Genomic DNA, 25,231 nt, shown 5'->3' with positions numbered 1-25,231 from the left:
ACATGTACATTCTTTGTGTCTCTGACAGAGAAGAATGTCAGGAATCAGCATTTATCAAAGCAGAAGGTCCTCTGAAGCAGCAGGACTGTAATATAGCTCACTGCTGACAGGAAATTATCTCCAGACTTAACAACCCTTTCAAAGGAAATGGAGCTACACAGCTTTCACAAACAAACTGCAGTTTCTTTGCTAGAAGAGCAGATGTATTCAAAAAGATTATATTTAACCTAATTCAGGGTAGTCTTCTCCCTACAGTTCAAACTAAAGCTAAAACAGAAGTAGGAGGTGCAGATGGCACAACTCACACCCAGGTAACAATCAGTGGATGAACTCATGAGTTAAACACATTAAAATCAAAAAAAATTTTGATAGAATACAAATTTTATTCTGCTTTGTTTTTGAAAGCACACTATTTTGATATGAATAGGGGCTACACTCAATCAAATTTGGTACATTTACAGCAATTTAAAACTTCATTCTTGATTTTTAGGTTGATTACTTCATGAATCAAAATAACAAAAAAACAAAAACACAATAGCTTATGAACTGTACAATCAAATCTCAAGGTAGGTAAGGTGAACAATGATGTGAGAGTAGATGATGGTTCCAGAAAAATTTGGGCTGGTGGTCCAGTGGTTGAAAGACTTGTAACCGTTAATTTCACGGTCATGTTCTCTTTCCTGTCAACCTTTACTGCATTGTCTAACAAAAACTTTGAAAAATGAAAAACTTCCAAGCTTATGTTTTCTGTAAAGCATGTGTGTAACATATGTCTTTTTTCCAGCAGGATACCAGCACAGGAAATTCATCAAACATTTCAGTAATTGGGTTAAAGCTTGCTATGAAAAAAAAGTTCTTGACAGTACATATTTTTGAGTGTAGTGAATCACATGGGCAAAAAGTAAAGTGTATGGGCCGCCAATGACAAAAACAATAAAAATGATATGACCTCTGGCTAAAAATAAATACCACAGATAGAAAATATAACAAAATATTTTGTTTAAAGTCAGGTGTAATTACAAACATAAATACTTGATTATTTATTCTAGTGATTATAAAGGCCATACAGTGAATAACAAAGATGCTATGGTGCCTTTTGATGACCAGGAGTCTGGAGGAAGAAAATTTAAAGTCTGAAGGGACACTCGTCTCGTAGCACTCACACACAGTCATATCCAAGAACGTATTAATGTATCCACGCATTCACTCACAACAAATTACAGCACAGGTTGTCACACTCTCATTCTCCAGACTCTATCATCTCTTCCTTTCAGGCGGGGTAAAACCGCGAGTCTCTCTGCTTTTTCCATTCACTAGCATATTCACAAATAATATACAATTTGGAGGCGTTTATGGCTTCACTCTGCAAGCGTTTCTGTGGACGACAAGAAAACAGATTGTAGTTTTATTGCATCACCTCAGACCAACATTTCAGGTGTTGCCAAAACATCTGACACTGAACAATATTAGCATGTCATACGCATATAGCCACTTTAGTTTATTTATAGACAGTCCCATATACTGTAAATCTCCTGAGGCTATTAATACCAAAAGACCAAATGTGTCTTCATGTGCATCTGAAAATAATCCCAGACAGATGACGGGAACAACATTCTTGAAGTTGTAGTCTGATTTGTACACTAATGAATGAAAACAACATACCATCGCTCTGGGGTGTTTTTTGTGTCCAGTGTGGGTAGCTGAGTATCTGCTGACATGAGCACCTTCTGTCCGACATCCCCTCCACTTTCAGGGAGGTCAAAATGATCCCCTCTGTCTGCATCAGCGAGGAAAGGCTCAGAATCTGGGTCGTAATCATAGGAATAATAGGACAGCTCAGCCATGGATCCCTGCTCCTCTTCACCTGGAGAGATCAGGGGAGGTGAAAAGCGGTTAAAATTTGAACATGACTTTACTGTATTACAAAAAAAAAAAAATTAGTTCATAAAAAAATAAGGGGACATATCAAAGAATTCCAAGGAAATTAAACATATTTATGACTGAATTAGGAGAGCTTTGTTTTCTGCTATTCTTCAATAATACTCCAGAAAGGAAGCCTACGAGCAAAGACAGCTGCATTGGAATGTCGATGAAGACCTGTAGACAACAAGCTCTTTTAGTGAACCTCAGCAAACACTCACTTCCAGCAGGTAAACAACTTTCACCTGCCGGGCTGCACGAAGGAAAAACACTTGCAGCAAAAATAGCAAAGGAAATGAAATGTGTCTCACGTCGTTTTTACTGCTGCTTCTCGCCAAGCCGCCACATGGACCAGCATGCCATTTTTGAGTGTGATCGAACTAAGACAACCGTGGCGTCAAGCCTGTTGAGATGGAGATACAAATCTCTGCAGCACCAGATTGACATGCTGAGTCAGATCGAGTCGGGCAAAGGATCAATGTGCACAGACATCCAGGGCTAGTTTGCTGGTCCATGATACTACAACCATCTGCTTCCAGCCAGTGCTTCACTACAGAACTCACCTGCCTGCTTAAATGACACTTAAAACTATGTCTTCTATTGGGTCTGGCAGAGCACCAAAAATGCTTGTCCATGCAGGAAATCCAACATTCCAGGCAGTGTGTTTATTTTATTCCACTGGTGACAAATATAACACCCGCACTGGAACATGAGAGATAGATGCTAACTTACATGTCTGAGGTAAAAAACTCCTTGCAAATGTTTTACGAGGAAGAAAATACATTCAACATGTTTCTAAGACCTTTTTTTTCCGGTGACAAACAGGGTATGTAAACATAACTTGTTTACAAGAAAACTCCACAGGGCACCTTTAATATCCTGTACATCTAAAGGAAATACCCCATCACAGACAGTAGGGGTCCCTCCCTGCTTAAAATGTTGTATGAAACACAGAGCGCTACTTCAAAACCACACTTTTGGAGAAGAGTAGTGCTTTAGTATATGTTTATTCTAATCAGTACCTACTATGAATCCATTTTATTCAGATTTTATTCATAGGTTTGTGGGGAAAAAACAACTTCATAATGCTGTCCACGCAAAAACTACACAGCCCTAAATTCTAATGAAATGTATAACTTTAACAAACTTATAAATTAAATGGTTAAACATATGCACATGAAGGAAACGGTCATCTCTAATAAAGCTTGTGAGCTTGTGTGTTCATCATACTGTTGTCTTCTGGTTCACTATTGGGACAAGTCTGCACAGGGAAGCTAATTCCAGATTTTGAGCTTCCTCCACTGCTGCAATGGAAACTGTCATTTCCTTGGAGGCTCTTAGCAAATGTGTAATCAATATTCTAATAATATGTATTCATTCTAATCATACACACACACACATACGCGCACACACACACACACACACACACACACACACACACACACACACACACACACACACACACACACACACACACACGTCACCCTCGTAGGGTGGCATTTGTATCATCCTCAAGCTTGCCTTGGAATTGGAGGGTTCTCTGCAGTATCTTAACTTTTGCACGAACTGCGCTTTCTCGGACTGAGGCCTCAGATGTTGTTCCTGGTATCTGTTGGAGCCACTCTCACAGTTTTGGGGTTCTGCACCAAGTGCACTCACTACCAAAAAGGCCACACTGTCTGGTTATTTAGCCAGGAGCTGTTTGTCAGTCTGGAAGCTGAACTCTCACTGAACCCTGTTGTTCTCAGCCACATTCAGTAATATGGCCCATTGGGATTTGGGTACTTCTATTCCATATTGGGTACAGATGTTCTGGTACACTATCCCTGTCACTTTGTTGTGCTTCTCCATGTACAGCTGATCCAGCTAGCATCTTACACCCTGCTAATATGTGCTGCTTCTATGTTCTGGACCTTCTCAGGGGAATCAGTCTGCATCTTGGGTCATCTGGCCACACTTGTCCATTCTGAATGACATGCCTATGTTGTTGTAGATCCTGGTGAGGAACAGTGAAACGATTTCTCACTCATTGCTGGGATACAGCTTGATGTCATCCATGTAGAGCAGGTGATTGATTGTTGCCCAATTTCGGAACTGGTATACATTGCCACTCTTTGTGATGATCTGACTAAAGTGGTTCAGGCCTATGCAGAACAGCAGTGGTAGTAGTGCATCTCCTTGATATATGTAATTTAGGATATCAGCAATGAGTTGGCCTCTATGGTTGTCTTTCACATTTACACATTCCAGTAGCTGTGTGAGTATTAGGCTTTCTTGTAGTCAATCCAGGCTGTGCTCAGGTTAGTCTTTTCTTGCAGTCTTGGGAGACTCCTCTATTGACAAGCAGCTGGTCTTTGGCTGGTGTTTGTTACTACTGATTCCTTTCTGAGCCCTGCTCATGTATTAAGCCACAGGTTTGCTCATCTTAGCCACAACGATGCTGAAATGACTTATATTGTGCAGAGACACGTGATTGACTGGTAGTTGAATGAGATGGGTCCTTTCTGGAAGTCTTTCAAGATTAGGACTGTCCTGCCCAGGTTCCCATTCCTTAGCAGCTGCTTCTTCTTTTCTGCTAGGCGTTTGTGCCTTGCAGTTAGCTTTCTCAGTATGCATTGATAATATCAGGGCCCAGTGCTTTCCAGCTCTTTATTCTTTCCTGGATGTCTGCCACTTGGATGATTACTGGATCTTCTTCTGGGAGGTTATTATGGTCAGCTCTTAGGTCTGTTAGTCACTGGGCATTGCTGCCTCTCTCTTACATACTGTATGTCCTTCCAGTATTTTTCCATCTCAGCTCTTGGTGGGTCTGAACAACTGTTATATCTCCTCCACTGAGAATACACCTTGGCCAATACAGTGGACAACCCATTGTTTCTTCTCCTGGCCTCTACTTCCTTAGTGTATCTCTTCAACCAGGTGGCTAGAGCTGTTAGTCCGTGTTTGGCAGTTTTGAGTGCCTTGGGTAGTGTGTTGTATTTCCTGCTGTGTTCCCTTTATTCACAACAAGAATATAATGTCTGCCGCTCACTCTGCTAGCTGGCTAAATTCTCTTTATTTTGCCATTATCTAACCATCTCATCCATGGAGGGAACTGCTTGTTATTTTATTAGCCCATCTTGTAGCCAAGCATCTCAAGGATTGCTGTTGCTGTACTGTGAATCAGCATGTTGGTGTCAGTGATGATTCCCGTAGGCAATCACATCCACTAGCAGATCTTCTGAAGGTAATTAGCAGCTCAGCTTTGGTCCTCTGGACATGTCCAAACGATGTCAGTCTGGCCTCTCTAACTTTATCTCCAAAACCTCTAACATGTGCTGTCCCTCTGATGTACTCATTCCTGATCCTATCCTTCCTGTTCACTCCCAAAGAGAAGCTCAGTATCTTCATCTCTGCTACCTCCAGCTCTGTCTCCTGTCTTCCTCGGTGACACTGTCTCTAGACCAAACAACATCGCTGGTCTCACCACAGTTTTGTACACCTTTCCTTTCGTTTTAGCTGAAACTCTTCTATCACACCTGACACTTTTCTCCACCAATTCCATCCTGCCTGTACACGCTTCTTCACTTCTTTTCCACACTCTCCATTGCTCTGGACTGTTGACCCTAAGTACTTAAAATCCTCCACCTTCTTGATCTCTTCTCCCTGCAACCTCACTTTTCCACTTGGGTCTCTCTCATTCACACACATGTACTCTGTCTTACTGCAGCTAACCTTCATCCACCTCTCTAGCTTCTCCATCACCTGTTTCCTGCTTTCACTACAGATCACAATGTGATCAGCAAACATCATAGTCCATGGAGATTCCTTTTTAATTTCGTCTGTCAGCCTGTCCATCACCATAGCTAACACGAAGGGGCTCAGAGCTGATCGCTGATGTAGTCCCACCTCCACCTACTCCTCTGTCACACACAGCACACCTCACCACTGTCTTACAGTCTTCATACATGTCCTGCATGTATGCACCGCTTCTACTTCTCTGCCACTCCAGACTTCCTCATAGAATACCGCAGTTCCTCTCTGGGCACCCTGTCATAAACTTTCTCCAGATCTACAAAAAACACAATGCAGCTCTCTTTGGCCCTCTCTGTACTTCTCTATCAACATCCTCAAAGCAAATACTGCATCTGTAGTACTGTTTTTTTTGGCAGGACACCATACTGCTGCTCACAAATGCTCACTTCTGCCTTTAGTCTAGCTTCTACTACTCTTTTCATTTTATAGCTCATCAGCTTTATTCCTCTGTAGTTGCCACTACTCTGCACGTCTCCCTTGTTCTTAAAAATGGACACCAGCACACTTCACCATTTCTTAGGCATCTTCTCACTATTTAAGATCCTGTTGAACAACCCAGTCAGAAACTCTACTGCCACCTCTCCTAGACACTTACATACCTCCACAGGTAAATCATCAGGACCAAGTGCCTTTCCGCTTTTCAATGCCCTCCTCACTTCAAACTGACTAATCTTTGCTACTTCCTGGTCCACAACAGCCACCTCTCTAGTCTTTGTTTTCTCTCATTTTTCCTCGTTCATCAACTTTTCAAAGTACTCTTTCCATCTTCCCATTACACTACTAGCACCTGTCAATACACTCCCACCCCTATCCTTAATCGCATCTAACCTGCTGCATGTCCTTCCCATCTCTGTCTCACTGTCTTGCCAACCTGTATAGATCAGTCTCCCCCTCCTTACTGTCCAACCTAGCATACAAGTCATATAAGCCCCTTGTTTGGCCCTTGCTACCTTTACTTTCACCTTACGCTGCATCTTCCTGAACTCTACTCTCCTCAGTCCTCTCAGTGTCCCACTTCTTAGCTAATCTCTTTCTCTGTATACACTCCTGTACCTCCTCATCCCACCGCCAAGTCTCCTTATCTACTGTCGTTCCAGATGAAACACCAAGTACTCTCCTACCTCCCTCCGTAATGACGTTAGCTGTAGTTGTCCAGTCATCTGGAAGCACCTCCTGACCACGCAGATACTGTCTTAACTCCGTCCTAAAAGACATGCAACACTCTTCCTTTTTCAGCTTCCACCGTTTCGTCCTCTGCTCTGTTTTTGTCCTCTTCATCTTCCTCACCACCAGACTCATCCTACACACCACCATCCTATGCTGTTTGGCTACACTCTCGCCTACCACTACTTTGCAGTCACTGATCTCCTTCAGACCGTCTACACAAGATGTAGTCTACCTGTGTGCACCTATCTCCACTCTTATCGGTCACCCTATGTTCCTGCCTCTTCTGGAAGAAAGTATTTCTTATAGCCGTGTCCATCCTTCTGCAAAGTCAACCACCATCTGTCCTTCTGCATTCCTCTCCTGGATACCAAACCTGCCCATCGCCTCCTCATCACCTCTGTTTCCTGCACCAACATATCCATTGAAGTCTGCTCCAATGACAACTCTCTCACTTCTAGGTATGCTCTGCATCTCTTCATCAAAGTCCACCCAGAATTTCTCCTTTTCCTCCAGCTCACATTCTAGCTGTGGAGCATACTCACTAACAACGTTGAACATCACACCTTCAATTTCTAGCTTCAGACTCATCACTCTATCTGACACTCTTTTTACCTTCAGGACATTCCTAACAAACCCCTCCTTCAAGATAACTCCTACTCCATTTCTCCTCCTATCTACACCATGATAGAACAACTTGAATCCTGCTCTTAAACTTCCAACCTTGCTACCTTTCCACCTGGTCTCCTGGACAAACAGTATGTCTACCTTCCTCCTCTGCATCATGTCAACCAAGTCTCTACCTTTTCCTGTCATAGTTCTGATATTCAACATGCCTACTCTCTGTCCTCTTCTCTCTCTTCCTACGAACACACTTTCCACCTCTCCTTCTTCGACCAACAATAGTCCAATTTCCATCGACACCCTGTAGGTGCAATGATCTGCATCTGCCATGTCCTGTTTTGCATTATCTATACGTTCCTGACATTGTCTTTTGTTTATTGGTTTTCAGTTCACATACTTTTCTGGTTTTCTGTTACTGCCTTATTCATGATTCGCTGCACCTGGTTTGTTTTCCATAATTGTTTCGTTTTGTCTTTAGCCAATCCATGTTTAGTTCTTCCCCTAGTTAATTAATTGACCATTAGTTCCACCTGCAACAAATATAGAACCCTGGTCTGTCTATTTAAGGCCTTCACTTTAGTTCAGCGTGGTCTCAGTGTTATTCAGTATTCCTCTGAGCAGAGAGTCTTGTGTATGCCAATCGTTATTGTATTCCTTGACAGCTTTTTGTACGACCACGAGTTAGCCTTGCCTTGTCTGTTCTTGTTTAAGATTTTGACCCCTTGCCTGTTTGACCACGATTTTGGATATTCCCCTGGTGCTGTAAATCTGAGCTTTCCTGGTTTTTGAAAACAGACTGATTAAAGGATTTGGATTTTGTGGCATTTTGACTTTCGCACCTGGTTCCTTTGGAAACCGTAACAGTAGGTGAACAGTAGGTGAACAGCACCGATGGTGGTCATTGTTAACCCGGGCCTCAACTGATCTGGTGTGGAAGTCATAGATTTGATTCGCATGTTTGATTTGGGTAAAGTTTTACATCGGATGCCCTTCCTGACACGACCCTCTGTATTTATCCGGGCTTGGGACCAGCACAATAAGACACTGGCTTGTGCTCTCTTGCAGCTACATTAATTATATGTATGTAACATACTGTATACTGTAAATATAAATATATATATATTAGGGCTGTCACTTTAACGCGTTAATTAGATTAATTAATTACGCTGCAAATTAACGCGCTATAAAAATTAACGCAATTAATTGCGAGTGGCAAGTCAATGCACAAGCATTTTAAATTTGGCCCATTGAAGGACCCGTAGGCTGCAGTAACGTCACTTCCTATCTGCGCCAGTAGTCAAAAGCAGAGTGACAATAGAAATGGACGCGACACAGGAGAGCGAGGCAAGCCCACTCGGACCTTTGGGCGGAAAGTTTGTTTATAAAAAGAACAAAGACGGGACTATCAACAAAAACGCGGGGATTCTGCGCTGCCAGCTGTAGAAGCCTCCATCAGTCTGCCCCAGGGCAGCTGTGGCTACACACGTAGTATATATATATATATACACACACACACACACACACACACACACACACACACACACACACACACACACACACACACACACACACAAACACATCCACACAAACCTCTACATATTTGCATACCAGCATTCCTGTGGTGAGTATGATATCTTAGCGTTCGTACTGAGGCTTTTTGACTATGTGCAGCTTTGGAAGCTGCTTCTACCTGGAGTTGCATGCTGGAAAACAAGTCTGCGCAAGCTGTGTCATCTCTCGCTCTCTCGCTCTCTCTCTCTCTCTCTGTCTGTCTCTTTCATGCACACACGCACACACACACACACACACACACACACACGTGTCGTGTGAATGACTGCAGTGCCTTTTCGTCTTTTCGTCCTTGCCAAATGTAACACAGCTTCGTCCTCGCTCCACAGACTCAAACATCCTATCAGAAATTCTCTGGCTGCCTCTGTGGAAGCGATGGCTGATCTGAGCTTGTGGCTAAGCAACATACAGGCCTGCAGTGTGAAACCTATCAACCTATTCATCACACCATTTCCAGACATGATGCGGTGGCAAGGGAATGCACTGTCACACACCCAACCCACCTTCCCACTCTCTTCCTCCTCTCATCCTCTCTCTCTTTCTGCTCCATTTTCTTTTTCCTTCCTTGATTTCACCTCCCATCCATCCCTCTTTGACTATTGGTCCGTCCTCTTTGCCTTCTCAGTTCACCTCCCACACATTGTTTAATCTCCTTACATCTCACTCAGTCATCTTCCTGTCATTGGGTCTCCACAATACAAAGAAAAAAAAATGCAAATATCGCATAACATGCTTCAAATTTTGACTAAATTTGCATTTAGCTGATGGAGCATATTATCCGTTGCTTGAATAAGAATAACCTGAAGCATTCAGACAGCAGACAACATTCTGCTGACTGTAACATGAATATCACGTCTAATCGATGCAGCTTCAAATGCAGGAGTAAAACCTACTTTAGGTAGGTTATCCATTGAATTACAACTGAATTCTGCAGCTGTCCTTAGCGGGCTTATGATGGTGTAGTGAGCAAGATAGAGTTGAAATGTAAACATTGTGGAGGAGAACATGTCAGGGAGAACTCAGGTGATGCATAACTGTGTGCAGGCAGGGAAATGTGTGGTATAAGATGTTACCTGTGTGAACAGGCACTGAGGGCTGCTCTGTTTCCTGGCTTGCGATTGGTTGCCTGTCCTCCACCACGGCCTCCACTGGAAACACAAAAACACACAACTTTCAGATTATTCACATTTTTTGTGACTACCACACCACCTAAAACCCAGTAATCAGGAATCCAACATCTAAATACTGCCCAGAAGCCTTATCCATCCCACTGAGCAACACTTCTTGGCAAAACAATGATGTACCCTCAGTCTCAACCGAGGCCTGCATTAGAATCTTTCCAGAAATAGCCGGAGCCAAAACAGAGTCTGTGTGTGGAAACAAATTATATCTTTTTCCTTTTCAAAACAGGAAAATGCATGCATGGATCTCTGCTGTGCTACCATACACAAACAAACAAGGTCAGGAGACAAAAATACAGCTCTTTTGATAATCAACAGCACTTGGCACAAACGGAGGTCTTTTCCCACCACAGTTTTGTCTATTCCTTTTCCCAATGTGCTCTACAACATGAAGGCTCCTTTGTTGTTGGGCTGTGCGTCGGAAAGGAATGTGACAAGGATTTCAAAGGGCTGGACAAAAGCACTCTGTCATTTGGAGAGAGCCCTGTAATACAGCAGAGAGCGAGTGGAGGGGGTGTGCGGCGGGTGGCTCCCCCTCAGAAACTCATCCAGTAATCAGCTCAACACCTGAACAGATGTTTTCTACTTAGATCATTTAACACACGCAGGAGAGCAGACACACTGTCATGTGCATGTGAACAGACACACACACACACACAGATGCACACACACTGGACATGAGGCTGAATTTGCATAGAGCTGCAGGAATATACATTTAACACATGACAAACAGTTGATATGGTGGAGATATCATTTATTTACAGTCCTGTTTTTGTATAAATTAAAACTACACAGTCCGTGTGAGCTTGAACAGAGCGGTTATTTTCCCACTATAGAGCGAATGCTCTCATTTTGACTGAGTTAGCAGTAATGCAGACAGCAGGATATAATAACACTCATTCCCTTCAAAATAAAAGTAGACATCTAGGTCCAGTGATGTAAATATGACAGTTAGGCTTGGTATTCTGATTTTGTTGTGCCTTAACAACCAGCAATGAGGAACACAACTGTCCTGTCATCTACAGTGGAATTCATTTAAGAATTGTTTTTCTATGAGGCTTTATAGCCAAGACAAACTCATCCACAGTTGGTACCACTCTGCTCTCATGATTTCTCAGAGATCTAGTGAGCTAATACACTAATTATATAGGACAATGACACCGTCTTCATCCTTATCCTGCCTACTAAACTTGATTGGTCTCTGGGTTCTCCAATGAGAGAGAACCTATTTGAATCTTTAAATAAAACTGGGCTGAAAGTCTGGAATCAGGTAACACTAGTGAGTAATTATGACATACACATATATACATGTATTTGTAAATCCAGGTGAGAGAGGGTCATATTTTAAAGCCCTTACTGTGAGGACACTGGGAGAGCGGTGCCTGCTTGATTCGTGTCCCATTTCGACAGGCAAACACCTCCATCTGACACTGGTTCTGGTACAACTGACCATCTGAGCCACAAACTGGCTCCCCATCATAACCGCAGTCTCTGTAGCAAGTGCATCGCTCAAGCTGCTCCTCTTCCAGACAGCCAAACACATTGTTGCACTGGTTTGCCTGCACAAAACCTACAGACAAAATATTCATGAGGAGATCAATGGAGGCAAGATATTATTCAGGCTGCATGATGAGCCTCACCTATCCACTGATTGGTTGAACTTTCCACCTCATTGCAAGTAGGTCCGTCACACAGTTCCCGTGCCAGTGGACTGCTTTCACTCACGTTGTAAAACCGGGTTGCTTCAAATGCTGAATGACAAGCACAAATCCACAACGACACAATCACACATCCGCACACACAAAGCAATGATGAAGCTCACCATAACTAGGTCATGCACATAAAGAAAACAACCATTTCCACACAAAAAAAGAAGCCACTTCATAAATCAAGGTGAGTTGGACTTTTTTTCCTTGCTTTTCTTTAAAGAGCAGTACTTCAAGTGTTCATCAGAGGCACACCTGGTTCATAGTAGTCATAGATCTTGACCGGAACAGGCGCTGTCTTGCCTACAATGTATTCTCTGACAGCCTGGAAGGCCACACACGTCATACACTGACTGGGAATCTGAGCAGGGGAGACAAATGGAAATAAAAGCACAGATATGAAGAAAAACTACACATGCTGACAGATATTTTTAAAGAATCAGTCATTTGAAATTGAACTCACCTCGTCAAAGTAGAACAACACTTTTCTCCCATTCAGCTCGTATCTCTTTAGACCCACTCGCTTGTCCATCAGCAGCTGTTGGGAGGAATACACCAGTAAAGCATTACATAAAAAAAACCACACAATGTAACTGGACTTTAGCAGATCTGTGCAGACACAGGCCTGGAGGTTTTTCTGGCTTTTTCCTGGAAGTGGATCAAAAGTGCTGCAGTGTCTGCGTACATACTGTAGGTGTGTGTTGTTTGCATGAGGAGTGAGGCACTATAGTAGCGGACACTTTTTAAAATAAAGTGTGCTAGATGTGGTATGATGTGACGTGTTTCTAGCATTATCTTGTGGAAACATAGTGATGGAAACCACTTCCTCTATAACTACATGATTTCACATGGCACAATGAATGAATACAAACAAACAAAAAATTAAAGTTCTCTTGCTTTGAATCTTTCTGGATTAAAATCTATTTAAATGTGAGACTTGTTAATGATGAGGAATATAAAATGTCTATTTATGAATAGCGAACACAAGGCTGGTGGTCGAGCTGGAGCACTTTAAATTCTATTATTAATGTACAGCTGGTAGTCATGGACATGGAAACTGTCAAAATTAGCAATCAGCACCACAGCAGACTGAACAGCTCCACGTCAGAGATCAAATGTCAAGGATTAAATATCTTACATAACCTCAGGCTGACTATATACTACTCTATACCAACGTAGTCTGAATATACAGATACTGACGAGTACTCACTGGATACTAAGAGCTATCATAACTCATTACAAGTTCAGCTGACAATATTAAAAAGATTATTTAACGATAAAAACAAAATCAGAATGTGAAAAGTGTTGTGAAAATGTGACAGCAGAGCTCATATAAATAGTGTTTGCCATCACTTTTTTACTGAATGGGAAAGTGGTAACAGCTTGGCAATTAAGTTAAGACAGAACTGCAGTTAAACAGTACAATTTTATGAATGGTGATGTGTTTGTACCTATCGAACTAACGTTAAGTGGAGATTTTAATTGTTTATGATCAAAAAACTAATCTTTCAACTGAACTGAATCGATTCCTGACTTGCACCTTGATTACCATGCAATCCAAATGTCAGAGGCCACATGGTCTGCATTTGAATGTGCTCTGTGGGCCACAGCTACAATGCAGACCATATGCACTCCACCATAAAATGATGGCAGGGCTAGAAAATGTACAGGTCACCACCAATCATGACTCTGCAAGCTTTATATTAGAGCAAATCAACAAGGGATCCCAGTTTTCCTCTCGGATCTCCCGATCTGTGCTGGAGACAGTTTCTGGTATTTTGGGAACCTTATGCAAAAGTGTACAGTTAGGTCTAACATGCATGACCATATCTAGTAAATAAGAGTGCATGAATGAGTCATGGGTGAGCTGTTTACTGAACATTTGAGTGTGTGCATAAGGAGCCAGCAGAGTTAATTCCCCCACAGGGAGATTTTTCATTCTGTCAAAGGTGGCAGCCTTTGGACAGCAGGGGTTTATGAGGTGCTCAGCCTGAGCTGGCGCCACCGAGATACACACACACACACACACACACGCACACACACACGCACACGCACACGCACACACACACACACTCGCTCTCTCTCTCTCTTTCTCTCTCTTTCTCTCTCTCTCCGTCTTTCTCTGTTTACAAAACTGTCGTTTGTGTATCTCGCAACTAAACATTGCCCATAAACTCTCATTGCTCAAACAGCGTGTTCTAAGCTTTTAAATAAAGCTCATTACATTAGGTGATAAGAGGTTGTGGATGTGGTAGCTTCCATTCAGTCACTGGACTAATCATTCATTCCAAGAAAGCAACCAGACATGACTGCAGAAGCCAAGCTTGCCACCATAAATTGAGGAATGTAAGTGGCAGTCAGGCAGGCAGCAGTAAAACTCCAAGGGAGGCCAGCAGGGGTGTAAACTGAGCTTGTTAGCCACTACAACTCAGGTCAGACTCGACTGACACAGTCACAGCAGTGTGTGTGTGTGTGTGTGTGTGTGTGTGTGTGTGTGTGTGTGTGTGTGTGTGTGTGTGTGTGTGTGTGTGTGTGTGTGTGTGTGTGTGTGTGTGTGTGTGTGTGTGTGTGTGTGTGTGTGTGTGTGTAAATGTGTAAAGGGAGGTGGCTCTTTTGGAGGTGGAAGCCTTTTAACTGTCTGGTAATGAGGGACAGGCCTCTGATGGGTGGCTGGGGAGATGACCTGGATCCAGCCCTTATATTTCTCATCAGTGTTTCTGGCTCTACATCAGTGTCAAACAATTCTACACTGAACAAACCATTTGTTACACATTTGCATGTGTCTCCAGAACATCCGAATTTAGCTGCTGTATTTTATACGTGTGTGCTTGACAAATACGCCACAGCACCTGAGCAGGTTGGTCTTTTCCTTATCAAACCTTAATGACCAATCCTGTGACAGTAAAACATACAAACACATGACAACACGTGAAATATTTTCACACTGCATAGGCTTGTGCGTGTAGCATGCAGCATGTAGAGGGTCACTTATAGGAAATCTTCAAGAGCTGCTCTGTACAGCATCTCCTTACAACAATGGAGGCGATAAGTGGTAAACACTTGACTTGACTCCTTCCTGTTCTAACAAATATTTACCCGAACACCTTCGACTGTACCACAAAAATAATATCCATATCCAAAATATGTGTTCGTTTGTTTACTCGACTATGTTTAAAGATGCTTCCTGTGTTGGTGTGTTAATGTGTAAACCTGGAGTTTACCAAAGGAAACATGAGTCAGATAAATTCGCTGACATACTGTCAAACAGCTTTCACATGCATTCAAACCATTTTCTGAGAACTTTTAGGTTTTAGTCACTATGACCAACTGAAATAACCAGTGGCAGTCTGTGGATATGTTTGTGTGTTTAGAATGATGCACATTCTGTAAACATCTTGGTGAAAAGTGATGGTACGTGTATTAATTATATGATACATACCCTTTCTAGACTTTCCACATCTGCCCGGAAGCCAGAAATCATGGGAACTTCTATAACAGCCATGTTGGAAGAGCCTGAATGGAGCCATCTGGATTTAGAAATTTTGAGAATCAGAGCTACGAACGAGGCTGCTGTATTTATTTACACATGGTGTGTGAGGGTGTTCTACCTAGCACAGACTTCTAAGGAAATATGGAAGTCCATTTTGTCCTGGTGGGCTGCTGGGTCGTCATCATCGATTGGAGCTCGTCGCTTCCGGTTAAGCTCGGAGCGGTTGTCAGCACGGCTGCGGGGGCGTGAAGAAGGATGGCGGGAAGAGGAGGAGAAAGAGGAGGAGGTCTGCAGCTGTCGCTCCTGAAAAGGCTCCTTAAGGTCCACCTTGAGCTGGAAGGCAGGCTTTGACACCGGGTCAGGCAGGTTGTAAGACACATCAATCTGGAGACAGAGAATTGAGGGGGAAGTATTTTATGATGTCTGTTAAAATGAGACTTTAAATACTCCATTAGGGCGGTGTGAACTGCTATTGGGATGTGACACCTTCTTGCACAGTTTTTGGTCCAAGATGAGCAGTTGTTACAAGTTTACTTTAGAATTTTTAAAAAGATCTTTAATAGCATTCATGGTGCACAGAAGATGATGCCAATGCCTTTTCCACTAGTGCCTCCCGAAAGTTTTCACTTTCAAGTTGAAATACAGTACATCAACTTCTTTAAATGGAATAACACCAGAATGTCACTAGATATTCTGGATTCCCAGAGGATGGACCTTCCTGGCTTTTTTTATTCCCTCAATTTTCCTTTAGTTCCATCATGAGGCTAAAATTTATGCTTTTGGAAGAACTTAACTGAACATTTGACTCAAAATATAATTCTATTATTTGAAAAAAGTTAAAATGTGCAGCAGCTGTGTGGCTTCACATCAGCAAAAAAATAATAACATGCCTATTAGCCTAAACTTTACATTATCTTCAACTGTACATTGTCTTTGTTAATTTGCCAAAATAGAAAGCCCCTGGCACGACCCACTCAGCCATTTCAGCAAAACATTTGTGATTTTGGACAGCAAGTCTTTCGCTAATAATGCCTTATTTTGACTTTATCTTTGCTTTTTCATGAGAGAATATGACCAATAGCAAGCAGGGGCCCTGTAGAAGGCATAACGTATGACAAATTATTTGATATTTTCTCGTAATGTCTACTATCAAGACAGGTTTTCACGAGCTTGCCAAATATTTGGTATGTCTTTGAGGCAGCCATGTTTTTCTATGAAGGATTAAAATTGATGCTTTTTGGCATCATGGATTGGAAACACACTGCTTAGTTCAAACATTTAGCACCTCTGGCACTGAAAAGACTAGAAAGTCAGGGAGAAAAAACATGAGCAGCCCTTTCAAGCATAAACCACAAATCATATTCACTGGACCTGAGTATTGAGGAAGACTACTATTTCAGCCCGAGGACAACTTACTGCTCTTTTGAATTTTGCAGAACATCATTATTAACAGAAATGTACACATGAGATAAATCATCCAGTGTGTACATCTGATCTGAGACCTTTGCAAAGCTACTGCATAATAATCCCAAAGCAGAGGACATATACCGTACTCATCACAGAGCATGTCTACAAACACTCGCTTTCAGACAGGGCTCTTTGATTGCTCCACTCTTACATTTCACGAGAGGCCAGGTGCTGCTGGCCTGAGGGGCTGTAAGAGGGGTGTGTTGACGCATGGAAAAGTGTGGACGGAGAGAAAGTAGAGGAGCAGGAAGGTGTGAAGAAAGCCTCTGCATTTGTGTGTGAGAAACCCACGTAAAGACATTTTTGCTACTGCATAAGAGAGCAAAGCATCAGCGGCTATGTCTGGCTCTACCTCGACTCAAATCATATCACGCAAGTTTCTGTATTTAAAAACGTTTTGATCATGAATGATTTTTCATTCATGCCTTGTTTGGTTTTAAAGCAGGCAAACATTCAAACAGAATACCATCGGACAAATAGGAAAAATGACGCCTACTGTTTATGAAAACTATTTTTCTCCTCGCCAGTGACAAGGTAGGAAGTACGCAGCGTCCTGTCCAGACGACAACAGGAATAATCAACACATTCCAAAACAACTCTGTAAACTCTACCGGATTACTCAAAATTACACTGAGGAATTTGGGCATTATGAAGCAACGGCAACTGATTACTCTGTTATTACATTTCTTTGCAGATTAAGTATTACGTTCCTTCCTGGGCAATGTCCAAGACTGGAAATATGTCCATATGTGTGAGTTTGTGTATGTGAGCACTACAGTACCTGCATGAGACAACAGCCCTCTCCTTTAGCACTGACAAAAAGGCCTGTGGGAATACTGGGGATCTGAAAAAAGACAAGCAAGGAGAGAAACAAAGAGAGTCAGAAAGGGCAGGAGGAGGTGAATGGATGCTGTAGGCTGCTGGACTGCCACTAGGGGTTCCCTGGCTACTAACCAGCAGTACTTAATTACCCCAAATTAAGCTGACACCACTAATCACAGCAGAGGAACATGCCCGGCAGAGGGAACATACCGCGCTCTCACCTGAACCACTCTGTCTGTCTGATGAAGCTCTTCTACATTCTCAGTAGTGCTGACCTGACGCCACAGCCACGGTGGTTTGTGACCACAATGTCAAGTTTGTAATGTGTGGGTAAATGAGCCAATAAAACAGAGTTATTAAATCATCATATCAACAAAGTGCTTTTGGGAAATCCAGCTCATTCAGGCCAGGTTTGGTTTGGCAACGTGAAAAGGTTGGCTACCAAACAGCCGGACACAGAAACATGGAGCTTACTGTTTAATGCCAAACTAGGACTCTGGTGCATAGTTGCTCATCAATCACTGTAATAAGGAGGGAACCTTTTTTAACTTGCATTACGTTCTCTTCAATAAAATTTCTACCCTTAACCACTGGCAATCAATTAGTGTCTTTGACGATTTCTGTCGATAAAGTGCCGTCAACCTTGGCAAACGATCTTTAGGCATCATCTCGTGCCTCATCTGTTTACGAAAACACAGAGGAGGACTCTAGCCACAAAGAGGATGTTTCGTTTTATAATTGTTTCCGTCCGCGGTCACCTTGGCACTCTGGAGGAGTTTCTTGTTCTCCCCGCTGAGTTCAAACGTCTCCTGGAAGTCGAGGTTGGTGGAAGCCAGTGAGATGGTGAGGTTGACCCCTCCGACGTAGGACAAGATGGCATACTCCGACAGGGCCTGCAGAGCCACACACGTGTCCTGCACATAGAATTCAGGACAGTTTACTCTACACTTGTATTTTTGTACGTTTGTTTTATTCACACTGCACAGCCAGCAGCTTTTTGTTGGTTTAACTTAATTTAGTTACGGAATGATATTGCTACCCGTAGCTAAAACACAAGAAAACAGACAAACAGGGCTACCTGTGTCGAGGAGAAGCCACCTAATGCATTCCTCTGCTGGGAGAGCCATTTGACCACAGGCAGGGCGGAAGCTACATCCCCGAGGAGGGTATAGGTCAGAAGACCGTAGGCTGTCATCTCCACCTCTGCTGACACCACTGAAAAAAAAAAAAGAACAGATTTTGAGTTTGAATTGGATTCTTCATGTTATTTTCCAAAAATACCAGAGCTATGAGTGGCTGGACAAGATAATAATAATAGTAGTTACTGACCAATATTTGATCATCAATACAGACCAGAACTACACAACAGATAAACTTTACCACTGCGGCATGATTAAGTGGTTCACCTGATACTACGACCTCAAAACAGACTTGCCCAACCCACCAACATCTTTACTGCTAAATTCACTCTGATGAATCAACCCTCTGTTCATTGAAAATGTGGCCTCAGTACTGTAATGCAGGAAGGTGTAGCATCCATCCACCCATGTCCTTAAAGATGAAACTATTCTAGTCTATTCTAGTTCCAATGCGGTACACCCCGGACAAGACGCCAGCTCGTCAAAAACAAACCACTCACATTTACACCGATGGACAATTTAGCGTGACCAATTCAACTGCATGTTTTTCGAGTTGGGAGGAAGTTGGAGAACCCATGAAGACATGTGGAGAACATACAAAATCCACACAGAATGGAATCAAATCGGAACCTTCACTCTGTCAGGCAACAGTGCTACCCACTGAGTAACTGTGCCGCCCACCGTGGGAGTAGTAGTTATGCTTTACTGTATACCTGATTGAGAGAGGCCATCGCTGAAGCCCATGAAAGTGTCCTCATCTGTCATAGTGCTGCCTGTCAGACTCCAGTGGGTGAGTCCATCTGCAAAGACAAACAGTGGATAAAGGCAGGGAGGTTGCAGGATTGGCATCCTGCATTATCTCACACTGTAGCAATATGATAATGATCAAACTGTTTCAGCGACTATGCTACCAAGACTTGAGTCTTTGCTGTACAGTAAAAAGTTTTGATCCAGTAATGGCATCATTTTTTCCCCCTAAAATGAGTAAAATCTTCCAAAACTTGCACAAAGTTTGAGTTAAGAGGAAGTGAAGGAAATGGCAATGGGAAACTAAAATAGATAAGAGACAGAGGGGGGAGGGGAGGTGGGTTTGAGCCTGGATTCTTTAAAACTACAAGCAGCCTCTGGGCAGGAGGCTTTCAAAGCAAATGTGTAATTAGTGCTGAAAGATAAAACAAAAAAACCCTTTTGATTAGGGATCCAGTAAAAATGTATATTGGTATACTGGTATCTGGATATAAATATGAGTTGATTTTTTTAGCCTATCACACAGCAGAAATAATCATGATAATCACCAGTCAGTGAGCTGCTTCTGTTCTTGTGTCTAGCATAAGGTGATGGATTTCACAAAGACAGCAGACAAGATAAACTCCAGGCAATAGCACACAGCCACAATAATGGGGCAGAATTCATAATGTTTTACTGCAGTCCACACTGACAATGCTCATTGTTCATGAGTCAAATAAAGATATTTATCACAATTTATTAACACCTGAACTAACAAAACACAAACTTGGAGAGATTCCACATCCTCAGCCAAACTACCAGACATCCAAAGAATTAATTCAACGACAAGATAACAAATCACTTATATAAATGTATTTCTAATTTTTTCTGTTTGTTGAAAAAATTTTCCACCTAAAAATGTACAATAAATTGTTACAAAATTATCTAAAGCTGCACAGCAATCTAAACTGAAATGTTTCATGAATAACATAAGCATGTTTTTTTTTTTGTTAAATGTTTACATTACATTTTATTGATTTGGTTTCTTTAGACTTTGGGTCATTTTAAAAATCTGACCACAGAAATAAGCCCAGAGTTTTACATTTCAATATATTCAGTATTTTCACACCACATCTGCTTGTCAGCTGGTAAAACATGTAATGTTCAGGTCACTTAATTCTGAATAAAGGAACTTGTTGTGACTCCCAGTGGTGTGTGTGGCAGTACCTTGCGTGATGGCCATGTGGTTGAGGCGACGCAGGGCCAGTGGGGCGTAAGGACTGCGTAGAAGAGTCAAGGCGTATGCAGACAGGGCCGTGGTGTAAGGGTCATCCGCAGAATAGGTGTTGCTCTCCAAGAAATTCTTGGCTTTTGCTACGGCCACCTTCTCTTCCTGGGACAGGACAGGACAGTACATATTACAAATATAATCAGAGTGTTATGACCGTGGTGATCTGCATTTTACGAGACATGGCAAAACATTGATGTTCATTTATTCTGTTGACAACCTGCTATTGTTGAAATGTGCAAATACTTGTGCTTTGCGTCGTCCTGTAGGCACCCAAAGTTATTAAGTCAACGCTGTGAGCTGCAAATTTGTGCTGGACAATGCAAATTGAGTCTTTTTGCATCTTTCCACACGTTAAAGAATTTCACATCTTAACTTGAGTGAGAAAATGAGCATGATGATGTTTAGTGAAATCAGCTGCACCGAGCATGTTGGATGCAGTAATGGTGGGAAAGCTATTGTAGAACCATTTAAATCAACTTCAAGCAGCTACTGGGGGACTGATGAAAAGCGGGGGTTAGTTTGTGAAGTCATTGAACTATCTTCTAAGCTCTGAAATCATCTCTCTACTTAATTTCAGCTGCTGGCTGTTCACAAGCTTCCATTACCTTTCATGAATGACCCAGTGGTGACATTTGCGTGAAGTCAAGTGTGTATTTGAAGCAAATTTATATAAAAGGAACTCTGATATTCATCCTTTCACCAGGTGCAGATATTAAACATTGATTTTGGCCATTAAAACTTTGAGAGTTGTCTTTTATCTCATGCAGATGTGACCTTCAGCTCATCTCTGAACGATAAGCCTCAAGCTACTCACTGTTATTATTATTATTATTATTATTATTATTATTATTATTATTATTATTATTATTATTATTATTATTATTATTATTATTATTATTATTATTACAGCAGTTGTCCTTTAATTAAGTTGGGTTGGAGGTTTTACTTTGATGTGAAGAATAATTGGAGATTTTATCAATAGTAAATGACAGAAAACCATTAGAATAGACTGCAGAAGTAAGGGGGGGGGGGGTATGCAGACAAGCTGGAAAGAGGAAATGCTAAGAACAGTGTTTACATTCATGTGATGCAGATGTTTAATTATGGAGTGACAGAGTAAAAAATATTCAATACAAAAAAAAAGAGATGTGAACCAAAGTGTCTTTCGCAGAGCTTTACCATCTCTAGAAGTCTAAATCATTTGATGTCGTCCAAAGTTTAATTAGATTAGCAGAACTGGAGCATAACAAATACAAGTAGGGTAACTGCAAGCTCACCATTCTTCACAACTATATCAGGAATGCAGAGATATGTCCACACATGACCTGCACTTACATTCACAGCAGGCTGGTAGAACGGGCTATGGGAATAAATGGTTCTAATCGGACAGGTAGTGCTCAACATGCTGCTTCAGATGATTAATAATAATATATTAGTGCATTGATGTAGGACACGGATCAGGCAAGGAGAATGAGTTGTCTTTATTCCTTCAAAAGGCTTTTTAATGTAACATCACATGCTGTTTTGCTTAAGCTGATGCTTTTTGTTGGATTGTTTACCTCTGTGGTTATCCCAGTTTCCAAAAGGGCAGCTACCACATAAGCGGTAAGTGATATTTTCCCATGGATCCCTCCCTGTGGACAGAAATGCATATCAGTTTTCAGTTAATTTCAAGGCTACTCTCATAAAACTCACAGAAGACTAACAAATATTTCATCCAGAAATCCATGTGAGTAAATCATGTGAATTCTGCAGCAGCTACGAGTTTGGCACTCTTTATGAAAAAGTCAGCCTGTGGAAAAGGTAACAGCAAACAGCATCTCAGGTTTCAGTTTTTGCCAAGTGCAAATATTTTGGTTGATTTTGCCCAAGAACTTTTTTCTGCAAAAACTGGTTTTGATATGACACACAAACACTGGAAGCTAACTGATTCACACAAGGCACATGGACATGTAGATTGCAGGGGGTGGGGATCCAACCACTCTGGTCCTAATCCATATTATCATCATCATCATCATCATCATCATCATCATCATCATCATCATCATCATCATCATCATCTCAGGGATTAATGAGTATCTTATAGTAGATAGCTCCTTTTAATTCTTTTGGCAAACCATTGGTATTTCCAAGTCTGTTCCTGCTCTTCATCTTACCCTCATCCCTCAACCATCATCATCCACAAGCCTACCTGCAGGTCCTTGTTGAGGATGCGCCCCATGGCAGGGAAAGAGCCATCATCTCGTTGGTGTTTGATGAGCCAGGACTTGGCCACACGAAGCTCCTCTGGATCAATGAAGATGAAACCCCGAGACTGAGCAAAGGATTTAAGCACAAATGCTGTCAACCTAGAAAGAGAACAGAAGGAAGTGGAAAATGCGAGGCGGATGAAGGTTTGTGAAGGGGCAAAGGAAGTACAAACAGGCAAAAGGAAATTGTCTAAAATTTTCTACAACATGTTTTTGCGAATCCTGCAAAAAAATAGGTAACTTTCTAGAGTTGGACAACAATCATGTTTTCAATCAAATGACAAGTTCTTCAACAAGTCATGTCTTCTGTCAACATAGGACTGGGTCCTGATGGAGAACAATGTAGATGGAGGGATGTTTTTGTCAGAGATACAGGGAGACTGGTAGGCATACACAGATTTAAAGAATATTAATTAACAGAGAGAACAGAGGGATGTATATGTTGTGCAACTGATACTGTGAAATAACTCACAAGCCTGGCATTTATCTTTCAAAAGTTGGCCATTCCCAGAAAGAATGACACATTTCACGACATAAACAAGCATTGATCCGGCAGGCAAAGGTTGTGAATCTGGCTGGTGTAGGAGTGCGTCTGAAATTTGATGGTGAGGACCAGGGGAACCACAGAGAAAGGCCAAGGTCAACCTTGGGGGACACGGCTGAGCTAATAAACACACACTCATCCATAAACAATAGACCTCCCAGTAAGTAGAGATTGAAAGCTGCAGTTTTTGACCAACAACACCTCAAGACTGTGAGGTACCTCTGACTACAACTAACTTACAGGATGAGACAAACTGCTAGCTATAAAGAAACCCAAAATGTAGTTTTTCAGTAGTAGGTCAGTCACTGACAATTACTTTTATTCAAATTAATTCGCTGAATATTTTCAAGCTTAAATGATTAATAGTGAAGTCTTTAAAATGCAAAAAAAAAAAATTTAAATGGAGAAAAATCTCATCATGATTCCCCAAACATGAACGTGACAGTTCTTTTGTCTGACACAACCAAATCCAAAAGCCAATCCTCACATTTGAGAAAGTTCAATTGGTAAATATTGAACTAATTTATGATGCAAGACTGAAATGATGATGATAATACTCAATTATTAAAGCTATTGCTAAGTAATTTTCTTTAGATAATTTATTCAATTTGTTGACTAATAATTGCATCTCTCTTCTACATTTGTGAGAGGGACTGCAATCCAGGAGACAATACCAGAGGAGATAAGCAGCAAAAGATGAATATTGCTCACATAAAGCAAACATTAAATCTAGCATGACTGGAAACTTGATCTTATTTAAAACCGGGGATGAAGGCACAAACAAATGGTATCTATTTATTTACATATCATTACATAAAATCATGAAACACACTTTAAACTTTGGATCACAGGAAAAATACTGCTTTATTAATTAGAACCTGGAAGAAAAAACTCGACAGTCATTTCCTCAACACAGCCCTTTGCTTGGGTCACCCCCTCCCCTTCATCCCCAGTCTCCTCCTGCCTTATTTACTTTTGATGAAGTCATTCAAAAGCACAACATATATCTCCATGGCTATGTATGTTTAATGACAGACAACTGTGCAATACCAATAAAGTTTAATCATTCCTATGCAGTTTTCTGACTTCTTCTCTGAGCTGCTCTGTTCTAGTGACATGTTTCACAGAGTACATCTGAAGAATCTTTGAAAGACTAAAAATACTCCAATAACACTCAAACCTGAAGCTCTTGCCAGCAAGTTTAGAGGGGAATGTCATGTTTCAAACTTGTTTCAAAAGTATTTAACATGTACACATTATTGATCATGCTGCTTTGAAAAGTATTTAGAAGTTTATTACATCAACTTATAGAATGAACTGTATTACCTGATATAATGGAAATAAATGTTTTGCATTGGGAGTACATTGGGAGTAAATTAAATCCTAATATGACTGAGATGTTAACAAATGGTTGTGGTGGATTGTTTCCCTGTTACTATTTGGTGGATATTTTTTATCTGAGTTTTACCTTTGTGCTAAGCTTAATTTGGTGAACACAGAGATAGAGGATTACAAGAATTAGATAAAGGAATAAATAACTCTTC

At 41.5% G+C, this 25,231-nt stretch overlaps 1 protein-coding gene across 1 annotated transcript in view; it reads right to left on the bottom strand.

The window, feature by feature from the left end:
- Positions 1 to 363: 363 nt before the first annotated feature.
- cpamd8 (C3 and PZP like alpha-2-macroglobulin domain containing 8) overlaps positions 364 to 25,231 on the bottom strand; it is a 50,480-nt gene continuing 25,612 nt past the window's right edge. Inside the window, exons 29-44 of the mRNA XM_068319735.1 lie at positions 23,086 to 23,242; positions 22,454 to 22,528; positions 20,831 to 20,996; positions 19,591 to 19,677; positions 18,817 to 18,953; positions 18,497 to 18,652; positions 17,698 to 17,760; positions 15,568 to 15,833; positions 15,399 to 15,486; positions 12,423 to 12,497; positions 12,215 to 12,320; positions 11,894 to 12,004; positions 11,611 to 11,823; positions 10,146 to 10,220; positions 1,663 to 1,864; positions 364 to 1,375 (exon numbers count right to left, since the gene is read on the bottom strand). Of these exons, the coding sequence (XP_068175836.1) occupies position 1,375; positions 1,663 to 1,864; positions 10,146 to 10,220; positions 11,611 to 11,823; positions 11,894 to 12,004; positions 12,215 to 12,320; positions 12,423 to 12,497; positions 15,399 to 15,486; positions 15,568 to 15,833; positions 17,698 to 17,760; positions 18,497 to 18,652; positions 18,817 to 18,953; positions 19,591 to 19,677; positions 20,831 to 20,996; positions 22,454 to 22,528; positions 23,086 to 23,242 (1,978 nt within the window). The 3' untranslated portion in view covers positions 364 to 1,374. The remainder of the gene's footprint in view (positions 1,376 to 1,662; positions 1,865 to 10,145; positions 10,221 to 11,610; positions 11,824 to 11,893; positions 12,005 to 12,214; positions 12,321 to 12,422; positions 12,498 to 15,398; positions 15,487 to 15,567; positions 15,834 to 17,697; positions 17,761 to 18,496; positions 18,653 to 18,816; positions 18,954 to 19,590; positions 19,678 to 20,830; positions 20,997 to 22,453; positions 22,529 to 23,085; positions 23,243 to 25,231) is intronic.

The sequence above is a fragment of the Antennarius striatus genome, chromosome 7 (assembly GCF_040054535.1).
Source record: "Antennarius striatus isolate MH-2024 chromosome 7, ASM4005453v1, whole genome shotgun sequence".
Classification (NCBI taxonomy): Eukaryota; Metazoa; Chordata; class Actinopteri; order Lophiiformes; family Antennariidae; genus Antennarius; species Antennarius striatus.
The sequence above is the reverse complement of the archived record's forward strand: the minus strand, read 5'-3'. Positions and strand labels throughout refer to the sequence as shown.